General features: G+C 43.3%; 2 protein-coding genes across 4 annotated transcripts in view; one reads left to right on the top strand and one right to left on the bottom strand.

The window, feature by feature from the left end:
* Positions 1 to 26,692, bottom strand: part of DNAAF1 (dynein axonemal assembly factor 1) — a 123,189-nt gene that overhangs the window by 59,245 nt on the left and 37,252 nt on the right. For 2 of the 3 annotated variants that reach the window (XM_069738647.1, XM_069738648.1), the window contains exon 2: positions 6,881 to 6,956. In XM_069738647.1, coding sequence (XP_069594748.1) covers positions 6,881 to 6,956 — 76 coding nt within the window. Of the gene's footprint in view, positions 1 to 6,880; positions 6,957 to 7,795; positions 8,031 to 26,692 lie in introns of those variants that run through there. The other variant, XM_069738646.1, reaches the window with a different exon arrangement.
* Positions 19,195 to 26,692, top strand: part of LOC138648769 (inactive hydroxysteroid dehydrogenase-like protein 1) — a 103,984-nt gene continuing 96,486 nt past the window's right edge. Inside the window, exon 1 of the mRNA XM_069738650.1 lies at positions 19,195 to 19,269. The gene's annotated coding sequence lies outside the window, so the exon portion shown is untranslated. The remainder of the gene's footprint in view (positions 19,270 to 26,692) is intronic.

Genomic DNA, 26,692 nt, shown 5'->3' with positions numbered 1-26,692 from the left:
AACACTGGAGCACTGCTTTAAAATCCCATGGGAGAACTATAACTCCCAGCATGTCCTGCAGATACTATGACATGCTGGGAGTTATAGTTCACTAAAGGAGTGGCAGAGTGCTTTATTGTGTTTTGGAAAGACTATTCTCTTAATTGTGGCAGCCAGCCACTGTGGTGAGGTAAAAGCATCCCATGACTGCACACAGAGCCCTCCCTCTTGTTGCCTTTCCACAGCACAGGTAATGGAAGTCAGCAGATTCTAGTGTTGGAGTCTGAAGGACCTGTGATGATGTCAAGAAGAGGGAGGGCTCTGTGCTGCCATGTCATGCTCTAGCCCGCCCACTTCTGACATCATCACAGGTCCTCCTGCACAGCACTCAGCTCCAGCCCAGGAAGGTACCAGCGATCTCCTCTCCCCCGGACCCTGCTGCTGCTGCCTCCTCCTCCCCCGGACACATGGATCTCGCCAGCTGCTGCAGGAATCAGTGCTGGGGAAGCCATGTGTGTCCCTGCTTAAGTGCAGTATTCATTTGGCTCACCACTCAGCTGATAGGTGGGCGGGGAGTAGCTAATGAATATTCACTGCACTTAATCATCAGGACCACACAGTTTCCCCAGCAGCTGATTCCATGCAGTGGGGACATTTTTCTGCCTCCTGAAGTGGGATATCATTGGTATCCCACTCGCTGCTGTCCCCTCCCCACATGCTACATCCCTACCATAAGACGCACCCACACTTTCCTCCCAAATTTGGAGGAAAAAAAGTGCGTCTTATGGTCAGAAATATATATATAATTTCTATTTATATAGCGCCAACAAATTCTGCAGCACTTTACAATTAAGCGGGGACATGTACAGACAATAAATTCAGTACAAGTTAAGACAATTTAAATAGTGACATTAGGGGTGAGGTCCCTGCTTGCAAGATTACAATCTACAAGGAAATGGGGGGACACTATAGGTGAAAAGTGCTTGTTATTTCAGGTCTGGAAATTATAATAAATAGGGATTTTCATATAAAGCTGCATGATCCGGTCATCAGCCGGTGTGTTCAAGTGCAATAGTCAAGTATCAAGTGCAGTTATCATGTGCATGGAGGGTGTGGAATATATATATATATATATATATATATATATATATATATATATATATATATATATATATATATATATATATATATATATATATATATATATATATATATATATATATATATACATATATATATACATACACTAGATTGTGGCCCGATTCTAACGCATCGGGTATTCTAGAATATGCATGTCCCCATAGTATATGGACAATGATGATTCCAGAATTCGCGGCAGACTGTGCCCGTCGCTGATTGGTCGAGGCAACCATTATGACATCTACGTCGATACTGTGCTCGTTGCCGATTGGTCGAGGCCTGGCGGCCTCGACCAATCAGAGACGCGGGATGTCTACGTCCTTTATGACATCATCGTCGCTGTGCCCGTCAATCAGAGACGCGGGATTTCTACGTCGATGCTGTGCCCGCCTGGCGGCCTCGACCAATCAGAGAGGCGGGATTTCCAGGACAGACAGACAGAAAGAAAGACAGACAGACAGACGGAAAAACCCTTAGGCAAATATAATATATTATATATATATATATATATATATATATATATATATACAGTGGGGCAAAAAAGTATTTAGTCAGTCAGCAATAGTGCAAGTTCCACTACTTAAAAAGATGAGAGGCGTCTGTAATTTACATCATAGGTAGACCTCAACTATGGGAGACAAACTGAGAAAAAAAAAAATCCAGAAAATCACATTGTCTGTTTTTTTAACATTTTATTTGCATATTATGGTGGAAAATAAGTATTTGGTCAGAAACAAACAATCAAGATTTCTGGCTCTCACAGACCTGTAACTTCTTCTTTAAGAGTCTACTCTTTCCTCCACTCATTACCTGTAGTAATGGCACCTGTTTAAACTTGTTATCAGTATAAAAAGACACCTGTGCACACCCTCAAACAGTCTGACTCCAAACTCCACTATGGTGAAGACCAAAGAGCTGTCAAAGGACACCAGAAACAAAATTGTAGCCCTGCACCAGGCTGGGAAGACTGAATCTGCAATAGCCAGTCTTGGAGTGAAGAAATCAACAGTGGGAGCAATAATTAGAAAATGGAAGACATACAAGACCACTGATAATCTCCCTCGATCTGGGGCTCCACGCAAAATCCCACCCCGTGGGGTCAGAATGATCACAAGAACGGTGAGCAAAAATCCCAGAACCACGCGGGGGGACCTAGTGAATGAACTGCAGAGAGCTGGGACCAATGTAACAAGGCCTACCATAAGTAACATACTACGCCACCATGGACTCAGATCCTGCAGTGCCAGACGTGTCCCACTGCTTAAGCCAGTACATGTCCGGGCCCGTCTGAAGTTTGCTAGAGAGCATTTGGATGATCCAGAGGAGTTTTGGGAGAATGTCCTATGGTCTGATGAAACCAAACTGGAACTGTTTGGTAGAAACACAACTTGTCGTGTTTGGAGGAAAAAGAATACTGAGTTGCATCCATCAAACACCATACCTACTGTAAAGCATGGTGGTGGAAACATCATGCTTTTTGGCTGTTTCTCTGCAAAGGGGCCAGGATGACTGATCCGGGTACATGAAATAATGAATGGGGCCATGTGTCGTGAGATTTTGAGTGCAAACCTCCTTCCATCAGCAAGGGCATTGAAGATGAAACGTGGCTGGGTCTTTCAGCATGACAATGATCCAAAGCACACCGCCAGGGCAACGAAGGAGTGGCTTCGTAAGAAGCATTTCAAGGTACTGGAGTGGCCTAGCCAGTCTCCAGATCTCAACCCTATAGAAAACCTTTGGAGGGAGTTGAAAGTCCGTGTTACCAAGCGAAAAGCCAAAAACATCACTGCTCTAGAGGAGATCTGCATGGAGGAATGGGCCAACATACCAACAACAGTGTGTGGCAACCTTGTGAAGACTTACAGAAAACGTTTGACCTCTGTCATTGCCAACAAAGGATATATTACAAAGTATTGAGATGAAATTTTGTTTCTGACCAAATACTTATTTTCCACCATAATATGCAAATAAACTGTTAAAAAAACAGACAATGTGATTTTCTGGATTTTTTTTTCTCAGTTTGTCTCCCTTAGTTGAGGTCTACCTATGATGTAAATTACAGACGCCTCTCATCTTTTTAAGTGGTGGAACTTGCACTATTGCTGACTGACTAAATACTTTTTTGCCCCACTGTATATATATACACAGACACATATGTAAACAGCTCTGGCAAAAATTAAGAGACCAGCGCATCAAACCCCTGTCGTGGGCAGCCCAATCTCCAGGTCTAAACCAAATTGAAAACCTCTGGAATGTAGTCAAGAGGATGATGGATAGTCACAAGCCATCAAACAAAGAAGAACTGCTTACATTTTTGCGCCAGGAGCAGTGTGAAAGACTGGTGGAAAGCATGCCAAGACACATGAAAGCTGAGATTAAAAATCATGGTTATTCCACAAAATATTGATTTCTGAACTCTTCCTGCGTTAAAACATTAGTATTGTTGTTTCTAAATGATTATGAACTTGTTTTCTTTGCATTATTTGAGATCTGAAAGCACTGGGTTATCTTGTTTTTTTTATTTTGACCACTTTTCTTTGTCAGAAAAAAATACAAAATGTATTGCTTGGAAATTCGGAGACATGTTGTCAGTAGTTTATAGAATAAAAATATACCTATAAAGAGAAAAATCAAACAAACTGAACATTTTGCAGTGGTCTCTTAATTTTTGCCAGAGCTGTAATATACACAGTGAAATTCTCCTGGTGAGATTTTCCCGGTGAACTTGCCTCTGCACCATGTAACTTTCTCACGGTGCTAGCTGGGATCTCACCGAGGTCACACCGCAGTTCATCCCGGCTAGGAACGCAGCCTCAGTGATGTCACTTCCAGTCTCTGAGGCTGAGCTCGCAGCTGTTCATTCCCCAGTGGTTGAAAACTATTTCTCCTCCAGACATGGATTATGGCATGGGACACAACGATGGACAGGTATGGTAAATTGTTGTTTTTTAATTTTAGTTTTATACAGGAGATAAGGGCTTCGGTGGAAATAGGCGAGGTCGTAAGTATAGTTTAATTACGGTAAGCATATTAAAGGAGTCTGTCATTTTTTCAATTAAAGGACTTTATTCTTGGTGTGTGTGTTTTTATACAATGTGACTATGGAGTTAGTAACTGGGGTGTCTTATTGACGCCTCTCCATTATTAACCTCGGGGCTTGATGTTACCTGACAGTGATATCAACCCCCCAACTATTACCCCATGCCACTGCTACAGGGCAAGTGGGAAGAGCGAGGCTAAATGCCAGCCTTTTCTGAGGCGGCGGAGAGCTGATATTTTTAGCCTGGAAAGGGGGATGTGGGGGGGGGGGGGTAAGGTAGCATCCATGGCCCCTTCCTAGGCTATCAGTAAAGGCTAATTATACAGCTGTGAGCTGATATTAATAGCCTGGGAAGTTTCATGGGTATTACCCCCTTCCCAGTCTAAAAATATCTGCCCCCAGCTGTTGGCTTTCCCTCTGCTGGTTACGAAAATTGGGCGGGAGCCTATGCTATTTTTTTTCCAAAAAATAATCTTTTATTAATTAAATACATGTCCAGTAATTTGCACACACACTGTACTAATTGTATTTGTCACTGATATCTATATATCTACCTATTCCATTTGTCTTTACTGTATGTAATCCATCTCTTCTATCCAGTCAGCTCCTGCAGTAATTTTACAGAACATGGCAGATGAATTACCGGCTTTTCTTCTATCTATCTATGTAATATAAATACATTATATATATATATATATATATATATATATATATATATATATATGTATATGTATATGTGTGTGTCACTGACATCAATATATACAGTGGGTATGGAAAGAATTCAGACCCTTTAAATTTTTCACTCTGTTTTATTGCAGCCATTTGGTAAATTCAAAAAAGTTCAATTTTTTTTTTCTCATTATTGTACACTCTGCACCCCATCTTGACTGAAAAAAAACCCAGAAATGTAGAAAAGAAAAGGACAGCGGTGCGTAAAAATCGGACAGCACTCGCATGATCCGAGTGCGGTGCGGTTATTTTCTCGCACCCATAGACTTGCATTGGCGAGTCCTGTCTGAGATACGCAGCAAATTGCTGCATTCTGCAATTTATTTCTCAGTCCGATTTCAGCTGAGAAAAATAAAAATCGTAGAGGAGATGTAACCCATTGAATAACATTGGTCAGAGTGCAATCCGATTTTTTTCTCGGATTGCACGCATCCGTTTTTCTCGCAAATGAGTAGGAGCCCTAAGGCTGAGTGTCTGCACTTTAACCCCTATCTGACCTTGGACGGGATAGTACGTCCTAGGTCAGATCCCCTGCTTTGATGCAGGGCTCCGCGGTGAGCCCGCAGCAAAGCCGGGACATGTCAGCTGTTTTGAACAGCTGACATGTGCCGTAATAGGCGCGGGCAGAATCGCGATCTGCCCGCACCTATTAACTAGTTAAATGCCGCTGTCAAACGCAGACAGCGGCATTTAACTACCGCTTCCGGCCGGGCGGCCGGAAATGACGGCATCGCCGACCCCCGTCACATGATCGGGGGTCGGCGATGCGTCTCCATTGTAACCATAGAGGTCCTAGAGACCTCTATGGTTACTGATCGCTGGTGGATGTGAGCGCCACCCTGTGGTCGGCGCTCACAGCACACCTGCATTTCTGCTACATAGCAGCGATTAGCAGATCGCTGCTATGTAGCAGAGCCGATCGCGTTGTGCCTGCTTCTAGCCTCCCATGGAGGCTAGTGAAGCATGGCAAAAGTAAAAAAAAAAGTTGAAAAAAAAATGTTAAAAAAAAAAAAATATATAAAAATTTAAATCACCCCCCTTTCGCCCCAATCAAAATAAATCAATAAAAAAAATATCAAATCTACACATATTTGGTATCGCTGCGCTCAGAATCGCCCAATCTATCAATTAAAAAAAAGCATTAACCTGATCGCTAAACGGCGTAGCGGGAAAAAAATTCGAAACACCAGAATTACGTTTTTTTGGTCGCCGCGACATTGCATTAAAATGCAATAACGGGCGATCAAAAGAATGTATCTGCACCGAAATGCTATCATTAAAAACGTCATCTCGGCACGCAAAAAATAAGCCCTCAACCGACCCCAGATCACGAAAAATGGAGACGCTATGAGTATCGGAAAATGGCGCAATTTTTTTTTTTTTTTAGCAAAGTTTGGAATTTTTTTTCACCACTTAGATAAAAAATAACCTAGTCATGTTGGGTGTCTATGAACTCGTACTGACCTGGAGAATCATAATGGCAGGTTAGTTTTAGCATTTAGTGAACCTAGCAAAAAAGCCAAACAAAAAACAAGTGTGGGACTGCACTTTTTTTGCAATTTCACCGCACTTGGAATTTTTTTGCCGTTTTCTAGTACACGACATGCTAAAACCAATGATGTCGTTCAAAAGTACAACTCGTCCCGCAAAAAATAAGCCCTCACATGGCCAAATTGACGGAAAAATAAAAATGTTATGGCTCTGGGAAGGAGGGGAGTGAAAAACGAACACGGAAAAACGAAAAATCCCATGGTCATGAAGGGGTTAAACCCACATTAATTATACAACTGTATCTTGAATACGTTTTGTTAAACAACTAAAATGCCAAAACTTCTGGACGTGTGTGTGTGTGTGTGTGTGTGTGTGTGTGTGTGTGTGTGTGTGTGTGTGTGTGTGTGTGTGTGTGTCATCTAAACCATTGGTGGTGATGGAAGTTGCCTCATTCCCATAGAACCCTAATAAAGCCCCTGATGTCAGGGTGTACATAATTACCTGTTGCCACTTTCTTTCTCCTTTGTAGTTGATGATCTTATCTCTTCCTTGTGTTCACCAGTTTTTGCACAGCCAACTATGAGAAAAAAATGCAACAGCTTTCAGAGAAAGAAAAAGGTGCATATATCGTCACATAAGCGAGTGTTATATCCGTCACAGAAAAGGGTTTTCCACCCGTGACCTTTAAATGGCCAAGAATGCTAGAAAATAATGTATGCTCACCGCTCTGCCCCTCTTCCTTCGCTGCCGGCTTACCCCTCTGATCTCTGTGCAGCCAGTCAGTCACTGGCTGCAGAGGTGACCAACGCCTCGCTTCTGCAACCACTGACTGCCTGCAGCGGTCACATGTCCATACTTAAAAGAGATGCCAACTGCTATGCAATTCTTTAATAATGGCCCCACGGTGCTGCATAAATAAAATCTATACTTTACTTGCTGAGCCAGCCCTGTGTGCCCCGCTGGTCTCCTGATAGAAACAATGTCATGTGACCGCTGCAGCTAATCAGCAGCTGCTGTCTGGCTGCAGCCTTCACATTAAGCCCACTCCCTGTGTTTACGGGACACCCTTATTGCAGGGGACAATGTTGTGGTGTTGGCGGTCACCTGGCGGACCTGGCCAGAAGGAAGGAGGCGTTCTGACCGAGTCCGGCCTCTGCGCACGACTGGCAGGGATGCCACCAGGGCGTAGGACAGCGGAGACCATAATGAATGCTTGCACATTACGGCCGAGGTTTCATATTGCTGAAAAATCACTGAACCTTCTCAACTTCAATCGCCACCGACCCCACGGCCGTCACAAGCCCTCCGTCCTCACCACCATCATATATGGAAAGATGACCAATCAAAATCCAGCTTTCATTCTTGAAAACGAAAGCAATGATCTGATTGGCAGCGGTGGATAACACTGTCACCTACCCAGCAGCCTCTGGTCCACATTCTCCTTGTTCTCACTGCTTTCTTGCTTCCTTGCGTCCTCCATTCGCTGCTCTGCTTCAGGACACCTTTCTGTTTTTGGCAGCATTTTACTCAACCGTCCCCTCCAAACACGGCAAAAGTCCGTGCAAACAGGTGTCAGTACAGACGTTTCCCCAATGTCAGCGCGTCTAGCGTTACCAGGCAACTACCGTCAGCTGTTCCCATCAGCCGCTGCGCGCCCACAGCTACTTCCTTAGCGACGGCTCCTTAGTTACCACTGCGCCTGCGCGGAAGAAAGCGACGGCTGAAGAGTCGGCTCATAGTCTGTGACGTCACTCCAGAGTTTTCCCGCTCATTCTCCTCACTACCTTCGCTGAGGTAACGTAGGGTTCCGTGAGAGAAAGTAACAATGGACGTACGGAGACGTCCTGGGATACGGTTACCTGTGGAGTAACGTGGCTCCCTGTGGTGTAAAATGGCTTTTCACGTCCCCTGAGGCCTGAAACATGGCTGTTTCTATAGTTTAGTATAGTAAAGACTAAAAAAAAAAAAAATTGTGAAGTAAATTTTTTTGTTTTTATCCCTTAAAAACACGCATGGAAAATGCAGGAATGTGCTGGACTTTTTTTTTTTTTTACATTTTTTTTTAAATTTCACATCCCCCCCCCCCCCCCGTGCTCCGATCCCACCCCCTCATACTTACCGAGCCTCCCGATGTCCGTCCGTCTTGTCCATGGGCGCCACCATCTTCCAAAATGGCGGACGCATGCGCAGTGCACCCGCCGAATCTGCCGGCTGGAAGATTTATTCCAGGTACATTTTGATCACTGTGATAAAACCTATCACAGTGATCAAAATAAAAAAAGTAGTAAATGAAACCCCCCACTTTATCACCCCCCATAGGTAGGGACAATAATAAAATAAAGAAAATATATTTACTTTTATTTTTCCACTAGGGTTAGGCTTAGAACTAGGGTTAGGGTTAGAATTAGGCTATGTGCACACGGTGCGGATTTGGCCGCTGCGGATTCGCAGCAGTGTTCCATCAGGTTTACAGTACCATGTAAACATATGGAAAACCAAATCTGCCATGCCCATAGTGCGGAAAATACAGCGCGGAAATGCGTTGTATTTTCCGCAGCATGTCAATTCTTTGTGCGGATTCCGCAGCGTTTTACACCTGTAAATAGGAATCCGCAGGTGAAATCCGCACAAAAAACACTGGAAATCCACAGGTAAAACGCAGTGCCTTTTACCTGCGAATTTTTAAAAAATGGTGCGGAAAAATCTCACACAAATCTGCAACGTGGGCAACATAGCCTTAGGCTACTTTCACACTAGCGTCCCAGTGCGTCGGGCCGACGTACCGATGCATACTGTGGAAGCGCCGCACAACAGGGGCAGCGGATGCATTTTTCCAACGCATCCGCTGCCCCATTGTGAGTTGCGGGGAGGTGGGGGCAATAGTAAGAAGATACTTGGATCTGTTGTTACCAGCTATCATCAGACTGTGGACCATACAGGAACCACCGCACTGATAAGCTGAAGGCAGTATCACCAATAAACATTTACATCCAGGTACTTTATAGGTGACACCTCTGATTCAAGTCATTCCCATCACTTTTGTCTCCATGTAATAAAGATGCCATGATAAGATTTCACACCCAGAGTTCTCTCTGCAGATTTCTCCATCTTCAGCAGCTCTTCCCAACACGATTCCGACGCTAGCGTTTGCTGCATTGCACAATGGGTGCAGCTGATGCATTTTTCCGGCGCATCCGCTGCCCCATTGTAAGGTGCGGGGAGGTGGGGGCGGAGTTCCGGCCGGGCATGCGCGGTCAGAAAAAGCGGTCCGTCAGGAGCAAAAAACGTTACATGTAGCGTTTTTTTCTCCCGACGGTCCGCAAAAGCACGACGCACGCGACGTGTGGCAATCCGTCGCAAATGCGTCGTCAATGCAAGTCTATGGGGGAAAAACGCATCCTGCAAGCACTTTTGCAGGATGCGTTTTTTCTGCAAAACGACGCATTGTGACGGATTGCAGAAAATGCTAGTGTGAAAGTAGCCTTAGAAGTAAAAGTATCATTATACTGCCCCATATATAAAAATTATCTCCCATGCTGTGCCACTGAATAAATATTTGCCCTTCACTATGTTTCCTGATCAAAATGCCCCCTCACAATTCTCCTCTCCATAGTATCCCCTCCACAATGCCCCTCTTCATAATATCCCCCAAGTTTTGGGAGTGATTGACTCCATTTAAGTCTGCAGTGACCACACGTGAAGACAATTCCACTTTGTGATATGTATAACTTATTTAAGAAATATGAAAAAAATGCAAGTTTAGGTGTATGAGGTACTCCGTGACCTCCAGTTGGCATTCGTTCTGTTGTTAGTTCATTGAGTCATTGTGACATTGGTACATGCTTATATTTTTGTCATTTAATCACATTATTAGTAATTTATCTAATTTTTAATCTTTGCATGATTACGGTATTTTTCCTTTCCACTAATATTTTCAGTAAGTGATATATTTTGTCTTTAGTTTTTTTTTTTTTTTTTTAATATTTTTTTCTTGCTCTTTGCAGATATTTTATATATAATGATATACTACTGGTTATACCAGCCATGAACACTAGAGGATACTAATGTCCAATTTTTTTGTATAAATCATTTTTATTGGTCACAGCAGTAAAGAATAAAGGTAAACCGTACAAACTTATAAATCTGTGCAATGATAGGCAATAATTTTAAGTCAAACAAGAAGAGCATAGTTACATTTATCTCTTACGATATACTTTTCTGATTAATAATGCTCTTGACTATCCCGAAATTATGAATTATTAACATTAAAGAACTACCGGGATAGTTGGTAACAATTATTAGATTCCTTTGTAAATATTTAAAATATAATATGTGTAATCAAAACTGGATATGAGAAGGACAAACATAGAAAGTAAGATAGAGGGTAGAAAGAAGAAGAAGAGAAGGGTAATTGAGGGGGTGAGGAATTCAGCGAAGGAGTGTGGCTGCCCCCGTAGCCCAGCGGACAGGACACATGCCGAGAGACGGCCCGAAGGCATACGACAATAAGCTACATAGTGTGTCGGGTTCTGGAAACCCAGAGATCCAGTTCAGGAGTTTCCTTAAAAGCGATCCAAGGGGCCCATATGTTGTAGGTTTTCTCTACGTTACCTGGTGACTGATTTATCAACTGCTCCATTCTATAGATGCTATTAAGTTCTGCCACAAATTCTGTACGGGTAGGAAATTTTTCTTGTTTCCAAAACCTAGGGATTAGATTTCTGACTGCGGTAAGAAAGTGTCTGAGGATACCCCTCTTGAACCTAGATATTGATAGGTCGCATAGAGACAGCAATGCTAGACCTGCTGAGGGTTGGATCTGTGTGATAGACAACTTATTATGAAGTTCAAAGACAGCCAACCACAAATCCTTTATGGGGGGGCAGTCCCACCAGATATGCATGTAAGAGCCTATTTCCTTTAAACATCTCCAGCAGGGGTCGTGGGGAACACCGCATGCACCATGAGGGGGCATCTATACCATCTTGCTAGAATCTTATAGCTCCTCTCCTGTGATACCGCGCATAATGACGATCTGGAAGAGAAGAGAAGAATTTTTCCCCTGTCTTCAGATGACAAGGGTCTTCCCAGATCGCCCTCCCATTTCGAGAAAAACAATGGCCAACCCTGCAGTGGAGCCCTCCCCTCTTGGAAGATTTTATATAGCAGCGAGACAGTATGATCCGGGGGGTTTGCTGATGTACAAAGCATCTCAAAGGGAGTTAGCGGCCTGTAGATATTGGTTTGTTTAGAGATTGAGTGGATATAACTTTTTAGTTGTTCATAGAAGAACCAATCGGTAGAGTGAGATTCTTCCTCCGGGAATAATTCCCGAAGGGACTTCATCCCAGTTTCTTTTAAGTAATCATGGATGATGGGTTTGGAGTCTTTTCTCTTATTTAGAAATGTCTCTCTATTCAGCCCTGCTGGAAAAGCAGAGTTGTCATAAATTGGAATTAAGGGGCCTGGGAGAGTTGTGATCTGAAGGTCTTTGTTACGGTTTTTAATGAGAAGCAATATGTTTCGCGTGAGGAAAGGTATGTAGGTGCCCGATCCTAGCCCCCTGCCTCCTGTCCAAAGAATGTCCAATTTTTTTAACATAATATGCTTACCTCTGTAAACCAGTTTGAACATGCACAGTAGGCTCTTGAGATTTAAGTTTATCTACAGTGGGTACGGAAAGTATTCAGACCGTTTACATTTTTCACTCTTTGTTTCTTTGCAGCCATTTGGTAAATTCAAAAAAGTTCATTTTTTTTTCTCATTAATGTACACTCTGCACCCCAACTTGACTGAAAAAAACCAACAAATGTAGAAATGTTTGCAAATTTATTAAAAACTGAAATATCACATGGTCATAAGTATTCAGACCCTTTGCTCAGTATTGAGTAGAAGCACCTTTTGAGCTAGTACAGCCATGAGTCCTCTTGGGAAGGATGCAACAAGTTTTTCACACCTGGATTTCTTGATCTTCTACCATTCTTCCTTGCAGTTCCATCAGGTTGGATGGTGAACGTTGGTGGACAGCCATTTTCAGGTCTCTCCAGAGATACTCAATTGGATTTAGGTCAGGGCTCTGGCTGGGCCAGTTAAGAATGGTCACAGAGTTGGTCTGAAGCCACTCCTTTGTTATTTTACTTGCGTGCTCAGGGTCATTGTCTTGTTGGAAGGTGAACCTTCGGCCAAGTCTGAGGTCCAGAGCACTCTGGAAGAGGTTTTCATCCAGGATATCTCTGTACTTCAAATGGATAAAACAATTGTCCAGAGGGCGCTGCACAATCACTGAATCTAATTGCAGCAAATATAGGGATGAAAACCACTCTGTTCATCCATAAAATAAACAATATAAAAAATATAAAATATATATTTGCGCTAAAATATCAGTAAAAGTATAAATAAGAACATAACACCGTATGAAAGTGGCCAAATTGTTATTACATTGGTGCGATAGTATATAACATTACCTCAATCTATATGCTGTATATGAATGCTCTCCCCTGTAGCATGGAAGGTCCTTCAGATGGTGTCCGTTCTGTGCCAATGTGTAGGTTTTGACAGATGCTGACAAAAAATAGATAAAAAAGAACTGGGCAAAAAAATAACAATAATCTGGGGGACGCCGTCCCGGCCGGTTACAGGCGTACCTCCCAAAAAAAGCAATATGCCGTGCACAGGCAAAAGGGCTCTATTGCCAGGAAGAGCCGGCAAGGCGCAGCTCGGCTGCAGGACCTTGCGTGACATCACTACCACGTGATGGATCACATGACCGGCTACGGAGCGCACACCAAACCACTATTCCAACGCGTTTCGGAATCGCTGATTCCTTCTTCAGGGAGGAGTACTGCAGAAATTCTGTTGTAACCTTGGCCAGATCTGTGCCTTGCCACAATTCTGTCTTTGACCTCATGATTTTCATTTGGTCTGACATGCACTGTGAGCTGTGAGGTCTTATATAGACAGGTGTGTGCCTTTCCAAATCAAGTGCTGTCAGTTTAATTAAACACAGCTGGACTCCAATGAAGGAGTAGAACCATCTCAAGGAGGATCACAAGGAAATGGACAGCATGTGACTTAACCCCTTTCTGGTATTGGACGTACTATTCCGTCCATGTGGGGTGGGCCCTACTTCCCAAGGACGGAATAGTACGTCCAGAGCGATCGGCCGCGCTCACGAGGGGAGCGCGGCCGATCGCGGCCGGGTGTCAGCTGACTATCGCAGCTGACATCCGGCACTATGTGCCAGGAGCAGTCACGAACTGCCTCCGGCACATTAACCCCTTTCTGACATGTGACGTACTATCCCGTCGAGGTGGGGTGGGCCCGTATGATCACCAACGGGATAGTTGTTGTGAATTCTGCTCTTGGGTTCCCTCCAGTGGTTGTAGGTGGGAATGCTGTTGTCTCTGACTTGCAGTCCTGGCCAGGTGTATCGGATGATTCCAATTCTGACTGGGATATTTAGGTGTGCAGGATCCTTTAGCCCTTTCCAGTTGTCAATGTTCCTTGTGAAGTGTTGGTTCACTTTCTGGCTTCTCCTGCTTGCTGCCAAATTCAGCAAAGATAAGTGTTTGGTTTTTGTATCTGTGGCACACTGCTGTGTGCTTGTTTCAGTTTTATTCCTGCTCTGATTGTAGGATTCACTGGAGTTGCAGATTTACGCTCCTACATCTTTTAGTTAGATGTAGGAAGTTTTTTGTATATTCTGCTGTGGATGTTTTGAAGGGTTTTAATTCTGACCGCACAGAACTCTGTCCTATCCTGTCCTATCTAGCTAGAGTGGCCTCCTGTGCTACATCCTGTTTTTCTGCCTGTGTATGTTATTTCCTCTCCGACTCGCCGCCAATATTTGTGGGGGGCTGTCTATCCTTTGGGGATTTTCTCTGAGGCAAGATAGTATTCCAATTTCCATATTTAGGGGTATTTAGTCCTCCGGCTGTGACGAGGTGTCTAGGTGTGTTAGGTACACTCCACGGCTATTTCTAGTTGTGGTGTTAAGTTCAGGATTGCGGTCAGTATAGTGGCCACCTTCTCCAGTGAAAGTTCTCATGCTGCTCCAAGGTCACCGGATCATAACAGATAGTATGTCATAGCGATCGGCCGCGCTCACAGGGGGAGCGCGGCCGTGTGTCAGCTGACTATCGCAGTTGACATCCGGCACTATGTGCCAGGAGCGGTCACGGACCGCCCCTGGCACATTAACCCCCGGAACACTGCGATCAAACATGATCGCAGTGTTCCGGTGGTATAGGGAAGCATCGCACAGGGAGGGGGCTCCCTGCGGGCTTCCCTGAGACCCCCGGAGCAACGCGATGTGATCGCCTTGCTCCGAGGGTCTCTTACCTCCTCCTCCTTGCAGCAGGCCCGGATCCAAAATGGCCGCAGCATCCGGGTCCTGCAGGGAGGTGGCTTCACAGCGCCTGCTCAGAGCAGGCGCCAGGAAGCCTGCAGAAGTGCACGTCAGATCGCTGATCTGACACAGTGCACAGCAAAGTGTCAGATCAGCGATCTTACACTCAGCAAAGTGTCAGATCAGCGATCTTACACTATAACATGATTTCCCCCCCCTTCCCCCCCTGGGGCAATGTTATAGTGTAAAAAAAAAATATTCACATGTGTAAAAAAAAAATCCTAAAAAAATTCCTAAAAATAAAAAAAATGTTGTTCCTATAAATACATTTCTTCATCTAAATAAAAAAACATACAATAAAAGTACACATTTAGTATCGCCGCGCCCGTAACGACCCGACCTATAAAACTGTCCCACTAGTTAAGCCCTTCAGTGAACACCGTAAAAAAAAAAACGAGGCAAAAAAACACTTTATTATCATACCGCCAAACAAAAAGTGGAATAACACGCGATCAAAAAGATGGATATAAATAACCATGGTACCGCTGAAAACGTCATCTTGTCCCGCAAAAAATGAGCCGCCATACAGCAACATCAGCAAAAAAATAAAAAAGTTATAGTCCTCAGAATAAAGCGATGCAAAAATAATTATTTTTTTCTATAAAATAGTATTTATTATATAAACGCGCCAAAACATAAAAAAATGATATAAATGAGGTATCGCTGTAATCATACTGACCCGAACAATAAAACTGCATTATCCATTTTACCAAACGCGGAACGGTATAAACACCTCCCCCCAAAAGAAATTCATGAATGGCTGTTTTTTGGTCATTCTGCCTCACAAAAATCGGAATAATAAGCGATCAAAAAATGTTACGTGCCCGAAAATGTTACCAATAAAAACGTCAACTCGTCCCGCAAAAAAACAAAACCTCACATGACTCTGTGGACCCAAATATGGAAAAATTATAGCTCACAAAATGTGGTATCGCAAAAAAATATTTTTTTGCAATAAAAAGCGTCTTTCAGTGTGTGACGGATGCCAATCATGAAAATCCGCTAAAAAAACCCGCTATAAAATCAAACCACCCTTCATCACCCCCTTAGTTAGGGAAAAATAAAAAAATTTAAAAAATGTATTTATTTCCATTTTGCCATTAGGGTTAGGCTAGGGTTAGGGCTAGGTCTAGGGCTAGGGTTAGGGGTAGGGTTGGGGCTAGGGTTAAGGCTACAGTTGGGGTTGGGGCTAAAGTTAGGGTTAGGGTTTGGATTACATTTACGGTTGGGAATAGGGTTGGGATTAGGGTTAGGGGTGTGTCAGGGTTAGAGGTGTGGTTAGGGTTACCATTGGGAATAGGGTTAGGGGTGTGTTTGGATTAGGGTTTCAGTTATAATTGGGGGTTTCCACTGTTTAGGCACATCAGGGGCTCTCCAAACGCGACATGGCGTCAGATCTCAATTCCAGCCAATTCTGCGTTGAAAAAGTAAAACAGTGCTCCTTCCCTTCCGAGCTCTCCCGTGCACCCAAACAGGGGTTTACCCCAACATATGGGGTATCAGCGTACTCAGGACACATTGGACAACAACTTTTGGGGTCCAATTTCTCCTGTTACCCTTAGGAAAATACAAAACTGGAGGCTAAAAAATAATTTTTGTGGAAAAAAGATTTTCTATTTTCACGGCTCTGCGGTTTTTTTTAGGTTGTAGAGAAGAGTCCGGACTCTGAAAGCTTTGTACTCATACTGAACAAATTGTACAACAACTTTTGCAGTCCAATTTCTTCTCTTACCCTTGGGAAAATAAAAAAATTGGGGGCGAAAAGATCATTTTTGTGAAAAAATATGATTTTTTATTTTTACGGCTCTGCATTATAAACTTCTGTGAAGCACTTGGTGGGTCAAAGTGCTCACCACACATCTAGATAAGTTCCTTAGGGGGTCTACTTTCCAAAATGGTGTCACTTGTGGGGGGTTTCAATGTTTAGGCACAACAGTGGCTCTCAAAACGCAACATGGCGTCCCATCTCTATTCCTGTCAATTTTGCATTGAAAAGTCAAATGGCGCTCCTTCCCTTCCAAGCTCTCCCTTGCGCCCAAACAGTGGTTTACCCCCACATATGGGGTATCAGCGTACTCAGGACAAATTGTACAACAACTTTTGTGGTCCATTTTCTCCTGTTACCCTTGGTAAAATAAAACAAATTGGAGCTGAAGTAAATTTTTTGTGAAAAAAGTTAAATATTCATTTTTATTTAAACATTCCAAAAATTCCTGTGAAACACCTGAAAGGTTAATAAACTTCTTGAATGTGGTTTTGAGCACCTTGAGGGGTGCAGTTTTTAGAATTGTGTCACACTTGGTTATTTTCTTTCATATAGACCCCTCAAAATGACTTCAAAAGAGATGTGGTCCCTAATAAAAAATGGTGTTGTAAAAATGAGAAATTGCTGGTCAACTTTTAACCCTTATAACTCCCTAACAAATTACTTTGGAATTTGCAAGAGTGCTACTTCATATTCTTATTTGTTTTGTTTTTTTTAGGTTGGAGAGAAGAGTCCGGACTCTGAAAGCTTTGTACTTATACTGAAGTTTTGGTGCAGTCCCCATTGGAATATGAAGTTAAGCGACTGGGAGAGGATACGGGCAGGAGAGAGTCTAGTAGGTGAGTATTCATTCTTATTTTAGGACCATAAGTTGTTTGCCTAAGTTCCACAAGTAAAAAGCACATTTGAAATGATATGAGAGACAATTCACAGAAATCTTAATGTTATCAGAGAAGAATGGGAATATAATACTGGCCATCTATAAGATGTTCTAATTTAGAGAGAGACTATTGAAGTTGATTTAGGTAAGGTAGCCAGAGATAACACCAACAAAGCCTAAGCATGTCAAAAGTTGTAGGCAAGAGCCCTATTACCGTAGGTTACTAAACAGTTGGCACCTATAGACTTTGGAATTGATGGGTAAATTCACATGTTTTTGGTAAGCCATACCTTGTGATTTTGTTTGTCATAAAAAAAAAAAATACTGGAGCTAAGGCTCCAGTTAGATGACAACATTATAAAGTATCAGAAAAAATAAATAACCTGGCCAAACATTAAGTTTGGGAAATACTTATGGTCATTTCAACCATCTGAAAGTCCTTGGTTTTTACTTGTAGTGAGGATCAGGAAAATAAATAGGAGAAAGATTGTATATAGATTTTCGTGTATATTTTTGATACTTACCAATGCCTCACTTTGATAGAACGGTAAAGAAGATAGAATAAGACGCATACACAAAGAATATTACTGCTGAATTTAAAAAAACAAACTTTTTTATTAATTGTCAAATGACTTGCAATGAAAATCAATACACTTAAAAGATCAATAAATGCATAAAAACAGGCAATGGGTATGGTTTGAAAAAAAACTAATAAAATCCAACGCCTTGTTGCAGATTAATACAAGTCAATGCACATGAATAATTACATGTATGCGATCAATAAAATGTAATGCTGGTGGGTGTGGAGCCACTGCACCATGAGCCAGGCATACATTGGAGGGGCATAACTACTTGACTACCGGATATTCGCTAAATCCTCTGATGGTGAGTATAGACTGGACTGCCGGTAATCACCAGTTAGCACTAAAAGGTAGGCCCCTGGTCTACAGCAGCTGACTGGAAGGAGAGAGGTGATGAGTGAGATACAGAGGGGAGAAACTGAGGCATAGTCAGACAGTTCCCGAGGTCAGGACCGGCATCACAGGAACAATAAACATAGATGAGGTCAGGAGCGGAGTGGTCAGACAGGACGGAAACTAGCTGGGTCGGCCAGCGGAATACTAAGGAATGATAAAACGTGTACTAACAAGGTAGGAACCAACGTTCGGACAGGGAATGGTAGGAGGAGCTGCCTAATAAAGGACCTGCTCGCACATGATAGGCTAGAGAAGCTAATCTCTGCAGTACATATCAGTCTGTACTGATGTTTATTTTTGCCTCCCTTTATTATATCAACAGTCATTTCTCCATTCTCCCCACTAGATTGACTGACATTTAGCTCCTTCACAAAAGAAATCCCCAGAGCTATATCACATTTAAATCTGTCAGCCACACAACCTCAAACATTTCATCCAATCATAAGTTTTCTCATTGCTCTGTCAAACAGGGTTTTTAGGGTTAACGGGAGAGCCGACGTTGAGCAGGGGCACCATATGCGCAAGAACAGGGTGTCATCCTCCGCTGATAGGTAGGGCTGTACAGTGATAGAGCAGGGGAAGGCACCCCCCTCCTCAATCTTGTGTCTCTTACACCTTTTTTTGTGGTGGTGTTTTGTGTTTCACTTTTTGGTATTTATGAATTTTTAGATTGGTAAGTAAAAGTTATTTTTCATTTGAAAATATTATTTGCCATCTCTTCTGTAAGCCTATAAAGTCTGAACTCCAAGGGTAATTTTTCAAAACTGTGAATTAATCTCTGCAGGACACAGCAGGGTTAAATTCCTGCAGAGAACGGCAATGCTCCCTAATGAATAGCAGAAGTAGGACAATAAAAAAGAGGTATGTGTTCAATGGAAATCACTGTAAATGACTTCTTTTTATATATATATATATATATATATATATATATATATATATATATATATATATACATAAATAGCACAAACAATAGTTAACCCCTTCATGACCTTGGGATTTTTCGTTTTTCCATGTTCGTTTTTTACTCCCCTCCTTCCCAGAGCCATAACTTTTTTATTTTTCCGTCAATTTTGCCATGTGAGGGCTTATTTTTTGCAGGACGAGTTGTACTTTTGAACGACATCATTTGTTTTAGCATGTCGTGTACTAGAAAACGGGAAAAAAATTCCAAGTGCAATGAAATTGCAAAAAAAGTGTTTGGCTTTTTTGCTAGGTTCACTAAAAGCTAAAACTGACCTAACATTATGATTCTCCAGGTCATTACGAGTTCATATTGCAGTAAATAGTAATAACGGTCCTAGGAGCGCTGGAAATGAGATCAAAACAAGGATTTTAATGTTGAACCACAACGCGTTTCAACGGTTAAACCGTCTTCATCAGGTGGACTTCCACCTGATGAAGACGGTTTAACCGTTGAAACGCGTTGTGGTTCAACATTAAAATCCTTGTTTTGGTCTCATTTCCAGCACTCCTAGGACCGTTATTACTATTTACTGCATTTTGTATCATCCTAGAAGGTTAACGGCTTGAGCTGCGGTGGACCTTTTGCTTTCAATTGTAACTGTGACCCTCACAGCGCTCCCTAGTGACCGCTTTCTTTTCCCTTGAATTTCATTACGAGTTCATAGACACCTAACATGACTAGGTAAATTTTTACCTAAGTTGTGAAAAAAAATTCCAAACTTTGCTCAGAAAAAAAAAAAATTGCGCCATTTTCCGATACTCGTAGTGTCTCCATTTTTCATGATCTGTGGTCGGTTGAGGGCTTATTTTTTGCGTGTGGAGTTGGCGTTTTTCACGATAACATTTTGGTGCAGATACGTTCTTTTGATTGCCCGTTATTGCATTTTAATGCAATGTCGCGGCGACCAAAAAACATAATTCTGGCATTTCGAATTTTTTTCTCGCTACGCTGTTTAGCGATCAGGTTAATGCTTTTTTTTATTGATAGATCGGGCGATTCTGAACCCGGCGATACCAAATATGTGTAGGTTTCATTTTTTTTTATTGATTTATTTCGATTGGGGCAAAAGGGGGGTGATTTAAACTTTTATATTTTTTTATTTTTTTCACATTTCTTTTAACTTTTTTTTTACTTTTGCCATACTTCAATAGCCTCCATGGGAGGCTAGAAGCAGGCACAGCACGATCGGCTCTGCTACATAGCAGCGATCTGCTGTTCGCTGCTATGTAGCAGAAAATCAGGTGTGCTGTGAGCGCCGACCACAGGGTGGCGCTCACAGCTACCGGCGATCAGTAACCATAGAGGTCTCAAGGACCTCTATGGTTACAATATTGAAGCATCGCCGACCTCCGATCATGTGATGGGGGTCGACGATGCCGTCATTTCCGGCCGCCCGGCCGGATGCGGTAGTTAAATGCCGCTGTCTACGTTTGACAGCGGCATTTAACTAGTTAATAGGTGCGGGCAGATCGCGATTCTGCCCGCGCCTATTATGGGCACATGTCAGCTGTTCAAAACAGCTGACATGTTCCGGATTTGATGCGGGCTCACCGCCGGAGCCCTGCATCAAAGAGGGGCTTCTGACCTCGGACGTACTATCCCGTCCGAGGTCAGAAAGGGGTTAAAACATTTAAATAAGGAAAAAACCTTTTTGCACTAGTGAATTAACATAGTAACATAGTTAGTAAGGCCGAAAAAAGACATTTGTCCATCCAGTTCAGCCTATATTCCATCATAATAAATCCCCAGATCTACGTCCTTCTACAGAACCTAATTGTATGATACAATATTGTTCTGCTCCAGGAAGACATCCAGGCCTCTCTTGAACCCCTCGACTGAGTTCGCCATCACCACCTCCTCAGGCAAGCAATTCCAGATTCTCACTGCCCTAACAGTAAAGAATCCTCTTCTATGTTGGTGGAAAAACCTTCTCTCCTCCAGACGCAAAGAATGCCCCCTTGTGCCCGTCACCTTCCTTGGTATAAACAGATCCTCAGCGAGATATTTGTATTGTCCCCTTATATACTTATACATGGTTATTAGATCGCCCCTCAGTCATCTTTTTTCTAGACTAAATAATCCTAATTTCGCTAATCTATCTGGGTATTGTAGTTCTCCCATCCCCTTTATTAATTTTGTTGCCCTCCTTTGTACTCTCTCTAGTTCCATTATATCCTTCCTGAGCACCGGTGACCAAAACTGGACACAGTACTCCATGTGCGGTCTAACTAGGGATTTGTACAGAGGCAGTATAATGCTCTCATCATGTGTATCCAGACCTCTTTTAATGCACCCCATGATCCTGTTTGCCTTGGCAGCTGCTGCCTGGCACTGGCTGCTCCAGGTAAGTTTATCATTAACTAGGATCCCCAAGTCCTTCTCCCTGTCAGATTTACCCAGTGGTTTCCCATTCAGTGTGTAATGGTGATATTGATTCCTTCTTCCCATGTGTATAACCTTACATTTATCATTGTTAAACCTCATCTGCCACCTTTCAGCCCAAGTTTCCAACTTATCCAGATCCATCTGTAGCAGAATACTATCTTCTCTTGTATTAACTGCTTTACATAGTTTTGTATCATCTGCAAATATCGATATTTTACTGTGTAAACCTTCTATCAGATCATTAATGAATATGTTGAAGAGAACAGGTCCCAATACTGACCCCTGCGGTACCCCACTGGTCACAGCGACCCAGTTAGAGACTATACCATTTATAACCACCCTCTGCTTTCTATCACTAAGCCAGTTACTAACCCATTTACACACATTTTCCCCCAGACCAAGCATTCTCATTTTGTGTACCAACCTCTTGTGCGGCACGGTATCAAACGCTTTGGAAAAATCGAGATATACCACGTCCAATGACTCACCGTGGTCCAGCCTATAGCTTACCTCTTCATAAAAACTGATTAGATTGGTTTGACAGGAGCGATTTCTCATAAACCCATGCTGATATGGAGTTAAACAGTTATTCTCATTGAGATAATCCAGAATAACATCCCTCAGAAACCCTTCAAATATTTTACCAACAATAGAGGTTAGACTTACTGGCCTATAATTTCCAGGTTCACTTTTAGAGCCCTTTTTGAATATTGGCACCACATTTGCTATGCGCCAATCCTGCGGAACAGACCCTGTCGCTATAGAGTCCCTAAAAATAAGAAATAATGGTTTATCTATTACATTACTTAGTTCTCTTAGTACTCGTGGGTGTATGCCATCCGGACCCGGAGATTTATCTATTTTAATCTTATTTAGCCGGTTTCGCACCTCTTCTTGGGTTAGATTGGTGACCCTTAATATAGGGTTTTCATTGTTTCTTGGGATTTCACCTAGCATTTCATTTTCCACCGTGAATACCGTGGAGAAGAAGGTGTTTAATATGTTAGCTTTTTCCTCGTCATCTACAACCATTCTTTCCTCACTATTTTTTAAGGGGCCTACATTTTCAGTTTTTATTCTTTTACTATTGATATAGTTGAAGAACAGTTTGGGATTAGTTTTACTCTCCTTAGCAATGTGCTTCTCTGTTTCCTTTTTGGCAGCTTTAATTAGTTTTTTAGATAAAGTATTTTTCTCCCTATAGTTTTTTAGAGCTTCAATGGTGCCATCCTGCTTTAGTAGTGCAAATGCTTTCTTTTTACTGTTAATTGCCTGTCTTGCTTAAATCTATTAAACCAGTCAATGTGAGACAGTTCAAGCCAAACTTTTCGGCCCTCAGGCCTCTATCAAGTTTATCTATGGAAAACATCTACCGTATATACTCGAGTATAAGCCGACCTGAGTATAAGTCGACCCCCCTAATTTTGCCACAAAACACTGGGAAAACTTAATGAATCGAGTATAAGCCTAGGGTGGAAAATGCAGCAGCTACCGGTAAATTTCAAAAATAAAAATAGATACCAATAAAAGTAAAATTAATTGAGACATCAGTAGGTTAAGTGTTTTTGAATATCCATATTGAATCAGGAGCCCCATATAATGCTCCATACAGTACATGATGGCCCCATAAGATGCTCCATACAAAATACTCCCCATATAATGCTCCATACAGTTTATGATGGGCCCCATAAGATGCTCCATATTAAAATATGCCCCATATAATGCTGCACAAATGCTGATTATGGCCCCATAAGATGCTCCATAGACACATTTGCCCCATATAATGCTGCACATGGCCCCATAAGATGCTCCATAGAGATATGTGCCCCATATAATGCTGCCTATAATGCTGCACATGGCCCCATACAGATATTTGCCCCATATAATTCTGCACATAGCCCCATAAGATGCTCCATAGAGATATTTGCCCCATATAATGCTGCACATGGCCCCATAAGATGCTCCATAGAGATATTTTCCCCATATAATGCTGCACATGGCCCCATAAGATGCTCCATAGAGATATTTGCCCCATATAATGCTGCACATAGCCCCATAAGATGCTCCATACAGATATTTGCCCCATATAATGCTGCACATGGCCCCATAAGATGCTCCATGGAGATATTTGCCCCATATAATGCTGCACATGGCCCCATACAGATATTTGCCCCATATAATGCTGCACATAGCCCCATAAGGTGCTCCATACAGATATTTCCCCCAAATAATGCTGCACATGGCCCCATAAGATGCTCCCTACAGATAATTGCCCCATATAATGCTGCTCATGGCCCCATAAGATACTCCATACAGACTGCCGCTTTGTCTTCCCGTACTCTGCACTGATGTTCAGACAGAGGGTGGCGCGCACTAATCGCGTCATCGCACCCTCTGACCTGAGCGTCACTGCAGAGGACGCTTAAGACGCAGTGGCGCCAATGGTGGAACGGGAAGCAGGTGAATATCGCGCACTGCGTTATACTCACCTGCTCCTGGCGCGGTTCCTGCACGTCTGTTCCCCGGCGCCGGCAGCTTCTTCCTGTAGTGAGTTGTCACATGGTACCGCTCATTACAGTAATGAATATGGACTCCCATAGGGGTGGGGCCGCATATTCATTACTGTAATGAGCGGTACCATGTGACCGCTCACTACAGGAAGAAGCTGCCGGCGCCAGGGAAAAGACGTGCAGGGACCGTGCCAGGAGCAGGTGAGTATTATTACACAGCTCCGCTCCCCCTCCCCTGCCGACCCCTGGGTATGACTCGAGTATAAGCCGAGAGGGTTACTTTCAGCCCAAAAAAGTGGGCTGAAAATCTTGGCTTATACTCGAGTAAATACGGTATCTATATAATCGTCTAAGGGGTGGTTCCGTCTGTTTGTCTGTCACGGAAATCCCGCGTAGGTGATAGGCCGCGGATGGTCCCCTCCCTACTCGCCTACAGTCAGTGCCCCCTCCCTACTCCCCTCCAGTCAGTGCCAGTGTGTCGCCCCATCCCGGACCAACTTTTTACTATTGATGCTGCAGCATCAATAGTAAAAAGATATAATGTTAAAAATAATTTTAAAAAAGTCATGCTATTCTCACCTTCCGTCGCATCCGCAGCTTTCCCGCTCCTCGCGATGTGGCCAGCAGCTTCCGTTCCCAGAGATGCATTGTGAAATTACTCAGATGACTTACCGGTCTTGCGAGACCACAACATCATCTGGGTAATTTCGCAATGCATCTGTGATGTGCTGCTGCAGTGCAGTATAGAGCAATCTCCACCAGGGGGTGCCTGCTAAGGAAAGGAGGTTGCACACACAGCGCAGCAACACTGAGCAACAACACAGGAGTCACAGGTAATGAAAGGGACATGAAACAAGCCAAGGTCATACACGGAGATAGCAGCGCGGTACAGAAGGGGCGAGCAGAGAATCGTCGGGGACAAGCAATACGTCAGAACCTACCGGGAACGTGGTAACCAAAACGTGAGACGCAGACGGAGTCGGGGTACAGGCCAGAGGTCAGAACAAGTCATAAACGGGTGTAGGCAGTCAGAGGCAAACAGGAACACAATAACAGGGATCAGGTCAGGAGCTCAAACCGTGCAGCATGAACTGTAGCTGACACTGGCCCAATGGCTGCAGAGGACTTAAATAGTTCAGCCAGCTCCAGGGTGAGGCAGAGAGGATTAACTCCCACATGACCAGTCCAGAGACAAGAGAGCTGAGCATAATCTCAGAACTGGATCATGACAGCATCACTGGGAACGGAAGCTGGCGGCAGCGGTTATGAACTGGTGGTTTAGGAGCAACATGGGACGAGCTCTGAAGGAGGTGGTACCTGTACTGACCGCAGTCCCTAAGCTCAACACAACACTAGAAGTAGCCGTGGGATGCTCCTATCACTCCCTAGGCACCTCGTCACAGCCTGAGAACTAACTACCCCTAAAGATAGAAACAGGAAAACTATCTTGCCTCAGAGAAAATCCCCAAAGGATAGATAGCCCCCCACAAGTAATGACTGTGAGTGGAGAGGGAAAAGACATACACAGAATGAAACCAGGATGCAGCACAGGAGGCCAGTCTAGCTAAATAGATAGGACAGGAAAGAATACTGTGCGGTCAGTATTAAAAACTACAAAAATCCACACAGAGTTTACAAAAATCTCCACACCTGACTAAAGGTGTGGAGGGTAAATCTGCTTCCAAGAGCTTCCAGCTTAACTGAATTAATCCATACAGACAAGCTGGACAAAAACATAGAAAGCACAGAACGAATAAGTCCACAACCCGTGGAGAGAAAAGAGCAAGCAAGGACTTAACTTTGCTGAACTGGTCAGGATTTCAGGGAAATCCAAGAGAGATGTGAATCCAACCAGGAACCATTGACAAGTGTCACTGGCTGAAGAGAGAGCCACGCATAAATAGCCGAGCAGAAAGACAATCAGTGGAAGCAGCTGCAGACAGCTAAATCCAAGGAGCAGCCATACCACTTAAAACCACCGGAGGGAGCCCAAGAGCAGAACTCACAAAAGTGCCACTTACAACCACCGGAGGGAGCCCAAGAGCGGAATTCACAACAGTACTTCCCCCTTGAGGAGGGGTCACCGAACATTCACCAGAGCCCCCAGGCCGATCAGGACGAGCCAAGTGAAAAGCACGAACCAAATCGGCGGCATGGACATCGGAGGCAACAACCCAAGAATTATCCTCCTGGCCATAACCCTTCCACTTGACAAGATACTGAAGCCTCCGCCTCGAAAAACGAGAATCCAAAATTTTCTCAACCTCATATTCCAACTCTCCCTCAACCAACACCGGGGCAGGAGGATCAACCGAGGGAACAACGGGCACCCATATCTCCGCAACAAAGATCTATGGAAAACAGTATGAATGGCAAAAGAGGCTGGAAGAGCCAAACGAAAAGACACCGGATTGATAATTTCAGA

Source organism: Ranitomeya imitator, chromosome 9 (assembly GCF_032444005.1).
Source record: "Ranitomeya imitator isolate aRanImi1 chromosome 9, aRanImi1.pri, whole genome shotgun sequence".
NCBI lineage: Eukaryota > Metazoa > Chordata > Amphibia > Anura > Dendrobatidae > Ranitomeya > Ranitomeya imitator.
Note: the sequence above shows the minus strand (reverse complement) of the source record. Positions and strands in the feature narration are given on the sequence as shown.